The sequence below is a fragment of the Panthera tigris genome, chromosome B4, assembly GCF_018350195.1.
Source record: "Panthera tigris isolate Pti1 chromosome B4, P.tigris_Pti1_mat1.1, whole genome shotgun sequence".
Lineage (NCBI taxonomy): Eukaryota > Metazoa > Chordata > Mammalia > Carnivora > Felidae > Panthera > Panthera tigris.
Genome location: NC_056666.1, coordinates 31,618,575 through 31,631,141, shown reverse-complemented (window position 1 = coordinate 31,631,141; position 12,567 = coordinate 31,618,575). Strand labels below are relative to the sequence as shown.

The 12,567-nt window shown below is 36.1% G+C and overlaps 1 protein-coding gene across 17 annotated transcripts in view; it reads right to left on the bottom strand.

Annotated features, from left to right (window-relative positions):
• CREM (cAMP responsive element modulator) overlaps nucleotides 1-12,567 on the bottom strand; it is a 71,964-nt gene that overhangs the window by 29,487 nt on the left and 29,910 nt on the right. For 7 of the 17 annotated variants that reach the window (XM_042991438.1, XM_042991441.1, XM_042991448.1 and 4 more), the window contains 3 exons: nucleotides 5,712-5,858; nucleotides 1,789-1,886; nucleotides 1,283-1,425 (listed from right to left, as the gene is read on the bottom strand). In XM_042991438.1, the coding sequence (XP_042847372.1) occupies nucleotides 1,283-1,425; nucleotides 1,789-1,886; nucleotides 5,712-5,858 (388 nt within the window). Of the gene's footprint in view, nucleotides 1-1,282; nucleotides 1,426-1,788; nucleotides 1,887-5,711; nucleotides 5,859-6,023; nucleotides 6,136-11,158; nucleotides 11,389-12,567 lie in introns of those variants that run through there. The other 10 variants (XM_042991443.1, XM_042991450.1, XM_042991447.1 and 7 more) reach the window with 4 other exon arrangements.

The window sequence follows — 12,567 nt, the reverse complement described above, 5'->3', positions numbered from 1 at the left end:
ATATTCCCACTGGGCCAGACAAAAAGGCATTTAAATCAGAGAAGTAATACAAGAAAAATAACAGTTAAAACCTCAAGGTGTAACTCTTTACAGAGACAGTGGGGAGTTTCCTTTTCCTAATATTGACTTTGGACATGTCCACTCAGCACCCTATAGAGGCTGTGGACAAATTATACCCCAATTCTGCTAGGTATCATGGTACGAGCTACCTGAAGAACCAGAATTACCAAGGGAGATTTAGTTTAATATTGCAAATCTGCCACCACCAAAAGAAAAACCTCTAAAAAAACTAGTGACTACATAAGATCTGTTCACATATTAAGGATTATAGTTTAACAGCCACATCTTAAGATTTGAGAATTTTTCTAGGTATTACTTTTTTTTAAAGGGAAAACAGAAGACATATGTAAAATCTTACCATCATATTTAAACCAACATAGTACTTATTACCACACATATTCCATTACCTAAGTAGCTTTTTTTAAAGATGGGTTTTTTTTTTTCTGTCCTTTTTCTGGCTTTTCTTCCCCCTTTTTTCTTTTCTTCCTAGCTCTTGTTTTTTTACTAAAGCATTTTTATGTATATCAAATGTACTTGATTTGGGAAAAAATTAGTGCTTTAATTAGAGCAAAAAGCACAGAATTAACAGCCCATTAAAATGCACAAGACTAAATGTGAATGTATCTGTTTATTTACAGCTTTTGATGTTTAAAATTTCAAATAAAATGATCTGTCCAATGGCTGCAGTTTTTAAAAATAAATCATTTTTCCATTCTCTTCTAGAAAAAGCTGCAGCACAAATTAACAAAGAGTAGTGAAAACATAATTACATTTAAAACATAATTTAGAAAACATTATGTACCTCTTTTAGATTAGGAAGCATAATATTGTAATTGTTGGTAACAAAAGCCAACAAGAATGAAATACAGACATTTATAGCTTATGTTCACATGCATCTTATAAAGACAACAAAAAACAGATAAGTTTTAAACTTTTACTAGACATGAATATAAACATATAAATAGGCAAACCCTCCCTTTATTTTCACCCAAAAGTTTTCTTCTATATTCAGTCAAAAAATTTTGACTTTTCAAAAGTATATGACAGCTGTCAGTACAAATCTCTCCCTTCTTTAACATTTACTTTTAATTCTATGATACATAGTTTGGATATTATGATGCATTTTAAAATGGAACAGTTTAATGCTGAACCCAAGTTGCTTCAATGTAACTAGAGAAGAGTTAAAGCTAGCACTGTACCATATCGAATGCAGCATACATACTGTATTGCCCCGTGCTAGTCTGATATATGCTAGTCGGTACTGCCATGGTAGCGATGTTAGGTGGCGTTCCTTCTTCCTCTGATTTTTCTTCTTCAATCTTGGGAACACCAGGCACATCAGAGGAAAGTTCATTCAGTATTTTTCTAAAACATAATTAAACAACAGAAATAATTAAGATATTTGAATGAGGTTTAAAACAAAAAAGCTATAATGGACTAACTGCTTTGATATAAAATTATTCTCCTTTTTTGGAAAAAGTATCATTACAGGGGCGCCTGAATGGCTCAGTCGGTTGAACGTCCGACTTCAGTTCAGGCCATGATCTCGCGGTTTGTGGGTTTGAGCCCCGTATCGGACTCTGTGCTGACAGCTCAGAGCCTGGAGCCTGCTTTGATTCTGTGTCTTCCTCCTCTCTCTCCGCCCCTCCCCTGCTTGCACTCTCTCTCTAAAATAAATAAACATTAAAAAAAAATTTGTTTTAAGTATCATTACAGTAGGAGACTTACCTATAAGAGGGTCTTCGTGAAAGGATTTCTCTACGTTTATGAGAATCAATTACACCTTCTGAATCTGCAGACTCATCTGTCTCTGCAATTGTTGCTACCTATAATACAAAAGTTTCTGAAATGCATCAGAAAATACATGACCTCCTTCAATCAAAAAATGGTGCTGAAGGGTCTGTGTGTGCAGTACTAAACCAGCTGCTGGCAAAGCATCCAGCAACAGAACACACAGAACCTACACTAAAGCAGCTCACACCTGGCATTAGGAAAAGGAGCACAGACATACACATTTCAGTTGTAGAGCAGGTATGTGTGGAAAGGAATGGGACAGATAATAAATAGTACAGAAATGCAAATGAAAGTCATTGGAATGGCAGGTGAGGCTTCACAGGAAAGGACTAAATATAAGATACGTAAGACCTAAGATCTCAACCTTGAACATACTCTTACAAATCCAGCGGGGGATTGAGAGGCAAAATAAAGCATCTCTACCTCACTGCCCTCTTCACAATACCACAGCTGACTTGAGCTAGGTCTTCAAGTTAGACATCAGATAGGTTCAAAGAAGCAAATAAAAAAGTAAAGGGGCGCCTGAGCGGCTCAATTGGTTGAGCGTCCGACTCTTGGTTTCATTCAGGTCAGGTCATAATCTCCCAGTTCATGGGTTCAAGCCCTGCACTGGGCTCTTCACTGACAGTGTGGGGCCTGAGTGGAATTCTGTCTCTGTCTGCACCTCCCCTGCTCACTCGCTCTCTCGCTCTCTCTCTCTCTCTCTCTCAGAGTAAATAAACATTAAAAAAAAGAAATACTAAAAAAAATAAAGAAGCCTGATTAAAGTTAAGATTTATATTTCAAGAAGGTTGGAGCTTGATGGTGGTAACTCCTGAAAGTCAAAATAAGGAATTTCTCCTTAAAAGAAAGGTCAGAGTTTTAAGTAAGGTTTCATTTTTCAAGTCACATGATAATAACATGATTATAAGGAAAGGGTGAAAACTAAAATAACGGATCTCTACAACATGACAGTTCTCAATATATTTAGCCAATTCAGGGCATAGGGTAGTTCTGAGTTTATAAAACTCACTTTCCTTATTGTTATAATTATATGAAAATTTGATTTGGGCAAAATCAAAAGAACTTATTAACACGTCAACAATATGAGCAGGAATATATACTTCCCAAGGCACACTGATGTACATCTATGTTCACCTACACATACAATCTTATGCATCTCTGGTCATAGGCACTCCACACATAAGCACACATACCAATAGAACTTAGAAAAAATGTTGTTGCAATCAACAATCATGTATCACCACCAAACATTTACCACATTATACTGGGCTTTCACACATCTCTCATATAATTATAACTAACCCCTTATGTGAGGTAGGATACTATTTTAACCATTTTAGAAAGGTGAAGCCGAAGTTCATGTACAGACATTAAGTGACTTGACCACTGTTCAACAAGTAGGAATTCTAAGACAAGATCCACTGGCACTTACCTCTACCAAGACAATTAAATCATCCACATAACAAAATCCAAAAAAGCTTACTGAATATAAGATAATACTTTCTTCCAACAGCAGCCAAGTTAAAACTAGAGTAGAAATACCTGCACCCCAACAGAAGTCATAATTCAAAAAGGAGAGTGGAAAGACTTTCTTGTTTTATAATTACAGTCAGAAAGATTCAGAAAGTCTTGGAATCAAGGGTCATTATGGAAAAGAACAAAAAAAAAAAAAGACTGCTAAGAATGACTCTTACTCTTTTGAAAAGATAGCTGTGTAGGAAAGATAGCTAAGCTTTTAATGAATGTGGATTTATTACTTCAAATATAATTTTGCAAACTGTTTCATTATTCTGCAATAAGCTGTACTCAAATATGCAAGGGATGAGATTAAGTATGCATATCTATGTTTTCCTCAAGATCTTTCTGTCATCAACTATGTTCAAGTAAATTTCAACATTTAAAGGATAATTACTGAAGTAAAAAAGGAACAGAAATAAATTCAATAACCAAGAAAGTATGCTTTTAAAAAATGCATACTTGAGGTGCCTGGGTGGCTGAGTCAGTTAAGTGTCCAACTTCAGCTCAGGTCATGATTTCATGGTTCATGGGTTTGAGCCCTTTGTCAGGCTCTGTGCTGACAGCTCCAAGCCTGGAGCCTGGTTCAGATTCTGTGTCTCCCTCTCTCTCTTCCCCTCCCCCACTCATGCGTGTGTGCTCTCTCTCTCTCAAAAAAAAAAAAAAAAAAAAAATTAAAAAAATTAAAAAATTAAATTAAAAATGCATATTTACTCACAATTATCAGAATGGCTGAAATCAACAACACAAGAAACACCAACATCCTTCTTGGTGAGGATGTGGAGAAAAAGGAACCCTCATGTGCTGTTAGTAAGAATACAAACTGATGCAGCCACTGTGGTAGACAGTATGGAGGTTCCTCAAAAAGTTAAAAACCCTATAATCCAGGAATTGCACTATTGGATATTTACCCAAAGAATACAAAAACACTAATTCAAAGGGATACATGTACTCCTATGTAGCATTATTTACAATACCCAAATTATGGAAGCAGCCCAAATGTCTATTAACTGATGAATGGATAAATATATATATATATAATGGAATATTACTTAGCCATAAAAAAGAATGAAATCTTGCCATTTATAACAACGTGGATGGAGCTAGAGAGTATAATGGAAAGCAAAATAAGTGAGTCAGAGAAAAACAAATGATTGATTTGAAAGACCATATAATTTCATTCATATGCAGAATTTAAGAAACAAAACAAACAAGCAAAGGGAAAAAAAGAGAGAGAGAGACAAACTAAGAAACAGACTCAGAGGACACACTGATGTTGGTTACCAGAGGAGAGGGGGAGTGGGGGGATGAGTGAAATAGCTAGAGGGGATTAAGGAGTGTGCTTATGATAAGCATCAGGTGATATATGGAAGTGTCAGATCACTATATTGTACATCTAAAACTAAAATTACACTGTTAACTGCAATTAAAATAAAAACTTGGGGCACCTGGGTGGCTCAGTCATTTGAGCATCCAACTTTGGTTCAGGTCGTAACCTCATGGTTTGTGAGTTCGAGCCCCTAATCGGACTCTGTGCTGACAGCTCAGAGCCTGGAGCCTGCTTCAGATTCTTTGTCTCCCTCTCTCTCTGCCCCTCCCCCATTCACATTATCTCTCTAAAAAATAAATAAACATTAAAAACATTTTTTTAAATAAAAACTTTAAAAAATGCATACTTAATTTATATCTATTGATGCAAAAAAATGTTTTAGGTTCAAGAAATGTTAAGGATTCGTGACCAACTTTGATAATAATAAATAATAAAATAGATCTCCAGATCATAACCACAATAATCCTGTCTACAAAAACCAAGGTTTCATCTGAGTGGGGTTCGTGATGTAGAAGTCTAACACCAAGGTGACAATAATATCCTATGTTTCCTACAAATTACACATATTAAAGATAAACTGAAATTTCCACCTACCTACTAATGTCAGTATTCATGAAAACAGCCAATACTATAATCTTTACTGTGTTTATCAGACATCTTTGCCAAAGAATCCTCAAAATATTTTTAAGCACCACTGGAGAGCTTTGCTAAATAAATCTGTGTTTGAGTACAGAGCAACAACTCAAAGAATTACTCATCTGACAATTACTCATTCTGCAAATTGAGAGCTAACAACCAAACTGCAAATCTTTGGTCAAATCTATGTATCTCACAGGGCACAACACACTCCACATAGGAAAGGGAAATTCCTCCAAACTTCTAATAAAAAGATTTGAGCATAAAAGCTACACAAAGAAAAAAAAGATGATAAATGAATTCGTAAAAGGGAAAAGAAAAAAAAAAAAAACTGAAGAAAGTCAAAGACCAATCATCCAGGAAGGAAGCTAACCTGAACAGTTTGTATTTGTGGTGACTGAATAACCGATGGCTGTGGTGTCTGAATTACTCCCTGGACATGCACAGTTTGGCCCGAAGGTAACTGCACTAGAGTTACAGCTGGGGAGCCTCTTCCGGTGCCTGATCCAGCTACAGAAACCTGCAAAAACGATCATCATTGAGGATTAAGACTGGATCATTTTCTGTTCTTTTTGTTTTTGTTTTTGTTTTTGTTTTAAAGAAATACCAATCACTATTAGGACTGGCCAATTCTTCCTTTCTTTCTTCTGCTTCTAAGAAACGATGAGCGTGCTGGGTTACTTACCATTAGGAGGCGGTTACTGTGCTGGAACAGTCATTCTCTGATGTGATAGATATTAAAGAACCCATGCTCCTCACTTTCAGTTCCCATGCTTCGCTGGCTAAGAATGTTCCAAGCGCAAAGTTCTAAAGCAGTTAAACTACCTCACTACAACCTCAAGACTACCAACAGTGAATCCTTATTTTGGCCAGAGTATAAAGTACCTAACTTCCTAAGAGAAATTAGAGACAGAACTTAAATGCGGTGAATTATTTTTTAATAAATGAAACGTTTGCCACATTCTAGTATTACTCCAGATGCAAGTTAATGCCTTGTCTCTATGTTAATGGAAATCAGTTACTGTTATCCCCCCATAATCACAAAAAAGGCACAGGCCAGAGGAATTCCAAGACCCCTCATGCCCTTAGTGTGTGTGATCCAGAGAAAGTACATGCCTTGGAGCTGGTATGGCCCTCTTACAGATTCCCTCCCTGCTAGCTCGAGCATCTAGAGAAGAGGGCCAGAACCATCATTCAGCTTGCACAGAGTACAGCCATCTCCCAGCACCCCTGAGTGCTTTCAACAGAGACCTGTACCAGCAAAACACAATACCTCCACTCCCCTGGATTTAAAACCTGCTAAGTTTCCTACTGACTAAACAACCCAATCCTATAGGCCAATGTAATCTTAGAAACTTTGCCTCTTTTTACTGTTTCACTACTCATTATAACTTACTCAAGAACCAAAGACTTTGGATATGAAATAAGTGAAATAAGCTACCAGCTTCTATCATGAATGGTAGTAGAACCACAAGATCTAAAACAAACTTTGAAGGAAGTCTCTGTGTAGTGCCTCACATTAAGAAACACCAATCTACTTTCCAATCTACTTATACTTTAAAGCAATTACTAAAAACTGGGTTTATAACAAATAATAAGATTTATTTACAAGATCATTTCCTTAGAAAGCAAACTTCTTCGGTAACCTGGAAGTAAAAATCGTTCATCCATGCAAGAGAACCTATGTGGTGAGCATTGTACTGGGTGCACTAGGGTATAAAGTAGAATTGACAAAACTAACACCTAAGAAACAATAGCACGCCAAACAGTATAGAACTAATTGCTCCATTGTACAGGTCATGAAAGTCAAGGAATACAGAATAGAAAGATCAGCATGGGCCTGAACAGTAAGTAGAGGCTTTGTGTAGAAGCCACAACTTGAGCCAGGCCCTGATATGAGCTTACATAACCAACAGAAAAGGGCAGAGACACCCAAAATGTAGCCCACAGAGCAAATTCAGCCCACCCGCCCTTGCAGTATTATTGCCTACGTTAGATTTTGGGGGAAAGAAAAAGATCATGCCATAATAGAATCGATAAATTTAATAACTAGAAGTTAAAAAAAAAAGGGGGAGGATTTGTTTTACAAATGACAAACCAGCACAAAAGACAAAGCTGTACGAATAATAAAAGGGCATCCACCCCTTTGTGGGCCAGTTACCAAAAGGTATTCTTTTCACCACACAAATAATTCTCAAACTTTTTAGTCTCTCAGGACACCTTTATACTCTTAAAAATTACTGAACACTCAAAAAGCTTTTGTTTATGTGATTTATATCCAGTAGGGTGCTGTCAACATTTGTCAATCAGTTTTTGGGAAAGGAGAACCTTGATTTGAAAGGTTTGCTGATTTCCATAATGTAAAAACTCCTACTGTGGCAGATTTCAAGTTACCAATGGATGACACTGAACATAAAGTTGGAAAAAGATGCACATAAGTGGCTCTCACAAGTCAGCTCCAGCATACCATTGGTTATGTGCATTGATATTTATCATATTAGAAATGAAAACTGAAACATTTTTACATTTTAAAAATAACAATTCCATTACATGCTAACATAAATAGCATTTTACTAAAAATAATTACATTTCCAAAACAAAATATTAGTGACAAGAGTATCAATGCTTTACTTTTTTATAAATTCTTTTAATGTCTGGTTTAATTTAAATCAGCTGAATTCTCATACCTACTTCTGCACTGAATCTGTTGCAATATGTTATTTTAGTCAATACCTGAAGAAAATCTGGACCTCACACAGACATATCATTGGAAAAGGAAGAGTAATATAATAGCTTTTTCAAAATATGTGGATAGTGTTCTTTGTTACTACACCAAAACTCAACAGGTGGTTGCTTCACATAAAGATTAGTTGCAATGTGGAATCTGGAACCATATCAGTTACATCCATGGACCAGTCTTATACTTTGAATGGATCCCATGCATGATTCTGTAACACCATGCAGTAGTTATCTGGAAAATAATGGCTCACTCAGTTAAGCAGATCTCCCAAATGCGGACACATTTCATGATACTTTATCAGAAAATCTCATTCATTAAAATCAACATCAATCTCATCAGAATACTATAAATACTGAAAAACTATCAAGTTCACAATGGTAGATGCAGGACTTCCAAAATTCAAACTGCTTAAAAAGCTTAAATTTTTTCACTGACAATAAACACTGTTAATTGTTTTCCTTGAAGTGACAAGCTTACTTCATTTGCTTTTAAGAAAACGTTTTCCAAATGCTCAAGTTTGAATAGCATAGTTTGGCTATTGGCCATTCTTTTAAGAAAACTGATGTCCTATGGGAAAAAAACCCAGCTAGTTCATCTCGCCACTCAATTACTCAAGTGTTTTTCTTCAAGAACACCGTCAGTTTTTACTACACAGAAATGCTTTCAGTAAACATACCGATTTCCTAACACAGAATATAAAAATAACATGTACTCAAGGGTCAAGGTTTGATACAATGGGTAATATTTATTGCTTCACCAGGGCATTTTTAAGTGAAACTGGTATTTTTTGAAAACTGCAAGAGAATGTCCATGAAGAACACAATGACTACTGGCATAGTTTGATGCCTCTGACTTGATTCATGCTAAGGTGCCAACAGCTTTACCCCTACCCTCTTCTATTTTTACACCCATCAGTGCAAGTATCAATATAGAGAAAAAGGAAAAGAAGCCTTAGCATTATTATGAAAATACTTTAGTCCTCCTAAGCCTCCTGAAAGTCTCCTGGAGTCTCTCCTAGGGTTGTGCACACCACACTTTGAAAACTGCTGCTGTATCCCAATGTAGCTCTTAGGCCCTGGCTCGCAGCGTAAAGAACTGAGCACCACAGCAGGCTGTGATATCAACTACACCACAGCAGCACAGCCAGAACCAATATATCCAGTAACCCTGATAGTTCAGATGTCAGACTGAGTAAAATAGAATATGAATTATACCCAAGGGTACTATAAGTATTATAGACTGGACCTGCAGATTGAGATGGAAGATCAGTTTTCTCAAAAGAATGGCCAATAGCCAAACAAATTATGCTATTCAAACTTGAGCTTTAGGAAAACATTTTCTTAAAAGCAAATGAAGTGAGCTTGTCACTTCAAGAAAAACAACTGACAGTGTTTATGGTCAGTGATAAAATTCAAGCTTTTAAGCAAAGTTTTAAATTTTGGAAATCCAGCTTCAAAGACGTTAGATATTTTGAAGAATGAACAACTCAAGAAAGATTCATACAGGTTTGATAAATATAAATCATGTTCTAAGTTGCTTTACTTACCTTTCAAGTATAATTTTCAAGATTTTAAATTATTAAATAATCACTCTATCAAAGTGGCTTAGTATCAAGAATACCTGCTGTGGAAAGGGAGCTAATACAAACTGTATTCCTAGAATTCTGGAGATGAGTTATAGGAATTCTATAACTACAGTGAAACTTCTCTATGTCCAAACTCTGGGCAGTGCAAAAGCTCACGGGTCAGCTCTTTTGTTAAACTGCTGAAATACACGTAGAGAACCAGCAGAAATGACATACCCTAGAGTTAGAATTAAGATATATCTTTGGGAAAAAAAAAAACAAAAACAAAAACAGAAAAAAACCCTTAGATCTAGAGACATTCTATACTCAGACATTCTATTCCCATTGATTTTACCAAAACTGATGTGACTAGTATTAGTCCTATCACTGAACTGGTAGAGTTAATAGGCTAAACCACTGTTATTCATTAAAAAACAAAACAAAACCTCATGTGGCTCCCTACATTTACATCTTAGTATTATCATTCTATTATACTGATCACATGGGCCACAAGTGCAATATACAGCATCCTTGAAGTGGTGTATTGTACACAGGTGGCATAGAACGAACACTGGCAATGATTCAAGAACATGCATGGAAGTTCTAAAGCCAAAAGTGGGTAAATAAAGAAGCATCTTTTTGTTTTGTGTCAGGTGGTAGATTCAGTTTTAGGTAGGCCAGGTTGAAAGCAATGGTAGGGCAACGAAGTGAAAATGCTAATAAGAAGGAGAATTGTGTGACTGATGCCTTAGAGCCAAAAAAACAAAGATCTGAGCAACACTAAGAAAGAGCAATCTATTAAAAGTATTATAATTACTTTATTCATAATGTGCAAACAGAATTCTAAAGAAGCTCTGGAAAAAGAAGAGAATTAAGTCTTTCCTAAAAAGACATTGGTAAAGGGACATAAACTTTAGTTCATCTGAACTAAAATATGCATACTGCAGGTAGAATAGAGAAATATTTCTTATAAATGTCAACTACTCATTCCAAGGCTAAATACACACAAAAAATCTCACAGAAACAAGTCATACTTATGAATTAACTCATTCTTTTATTCTCTTGACAAATACTTATTGGGAGCCTGCCATGTGGACCAGTCTAGACAGTGGAGATAGTGAAAAAGTTTCTGCTCTCCCAGATCAGGAGACAGAAAACAGATGAAGAGACAAATGTATCATTTTGGGTGGTGTTAAATTCTTCAAAGAAAAATGAAGCAGAGTAAGAGATCAGAGAGTGACAGGCAGGGGTAGTGTGGAAGGAGGCTAATCAAAATATACCTGTTGTGGAAAGCTTCTCAGAGGAGGGAACAGTTGCTTTTATAAAAAGCTTAAATGAAGAGAGGGAGAAGGCCATAGGAAGATCTATGAGTATATTCATCACATTCCAACAGTCATGTAGACAGCTCCTCAAAAAACAAAAAAATAAAATGGGTATATTTTATATTTCATATTTATATCTCTTTTTATGAGGCTCAAAAAGTGTGTAGAATGAACTCATAGTAGACATAATTTACCTTTTCTTCCAGATCCCCTGAATAATCCTCTTCTATTGGGTGCCTGAAACATAGATTATGCTGATGCCACCACATCCACCACCAACCCCACTAGACAGTAGTTGATCTGAAGTTAAACTGATGCAACCGACAGCCTTACTTGGCTTTGCAATAATAATTTAAAAATCCTTATAATGACACTCGTAACTGGGAAAACCTCACAATGTTGTAACACAGCACTTGATTAGCACCTAGTGGACTACCTCCAATCCGTAGCCAGGTTCCCTTATGATGGGGTTTATGATGTCACAGTGCAGCTGCAAATGTCACAGAGCTATTGGGCCTGCATTCAAGACAGTTAATAAAGGGTGGGAAAAAATGTGAATTCACATCATAGCAGATCTCACTGTCACTTCTGCTCCTGAGAAATCAAATCTACACATTACCTATTTTAAGGACTACAATTAAAATCTACTAATACTCTAAGCAAGAAGATGGGAAACTATCTTGATTTCTGTGTATTAAAACAAGATTCTTAAAAGAGTCTGTTTCTTCTATGAGAAAAAAAGTGTTTACAGAATATTTCACATATTTTAAGGTTGGAATCAGGGAGATAACATTATAAAAGTGAACACCTGAATAAGATGCAAAATATTTCATTTTATTTTTTTAAAAGTTATTCTTGGGGCACTTGGGTGGCTCAGCTGGTTGAGAGTCCAACTTCGGCTCAGGTCATGATCTCACAACTCATGAGTTCAAGTCCCGTGACGGGCTCTGTGCTGACAGCTCAGAGCCTGGAGCCTGCTTCTGATTCTGTGTCTCCCTCTCTCTCTCTCTGCCCCTCCCCCACTCACTCTGTGTGTGTGTGTGTGTGTGTGTGTGTGTGTGTGTGTGTGTGTATCTCAAAAATAAATAAAAACATTAAAAAAATGAAAAGTTGTTCTTAATTGTACTAAATGAAGAAAACACAAAATGGAAAATATAGACTTCGTCTCATTTTTAGCGTCCTTCTTTCCTACAGAGTTTCTTTTCTTTTCTATTTTTAAGTGTGGCTAACAGACTGCAAAATTCAATACAGTTAAATTTTACTTAATTTTACCTTGGGAATTTCAAATATTTACTGATAACACACTTAGCACGTAAGACTCAGATTTTTATATCTACTATGTTAAAATTCTAAAGAGAACTCCATGGGAATGCTGTTGTGTCACATGCTTTTATTATGTAGGGGGCATAAACAGATACTATATGAAATCTATAACCTGAATACTATAAGAAGGGGGAAGTGGGTCACAGTTTCTGGTACTGTAAATATAAATGGCTGAATATTAAGTCTCTTTAAAAAAATTCTCCTCTTGGGGCTCCTGGATGGCCTAGTCAGTTAAGCATCTGACTCTTTGGTTTTGGCTCAGGTCATAATCTCATGGGTT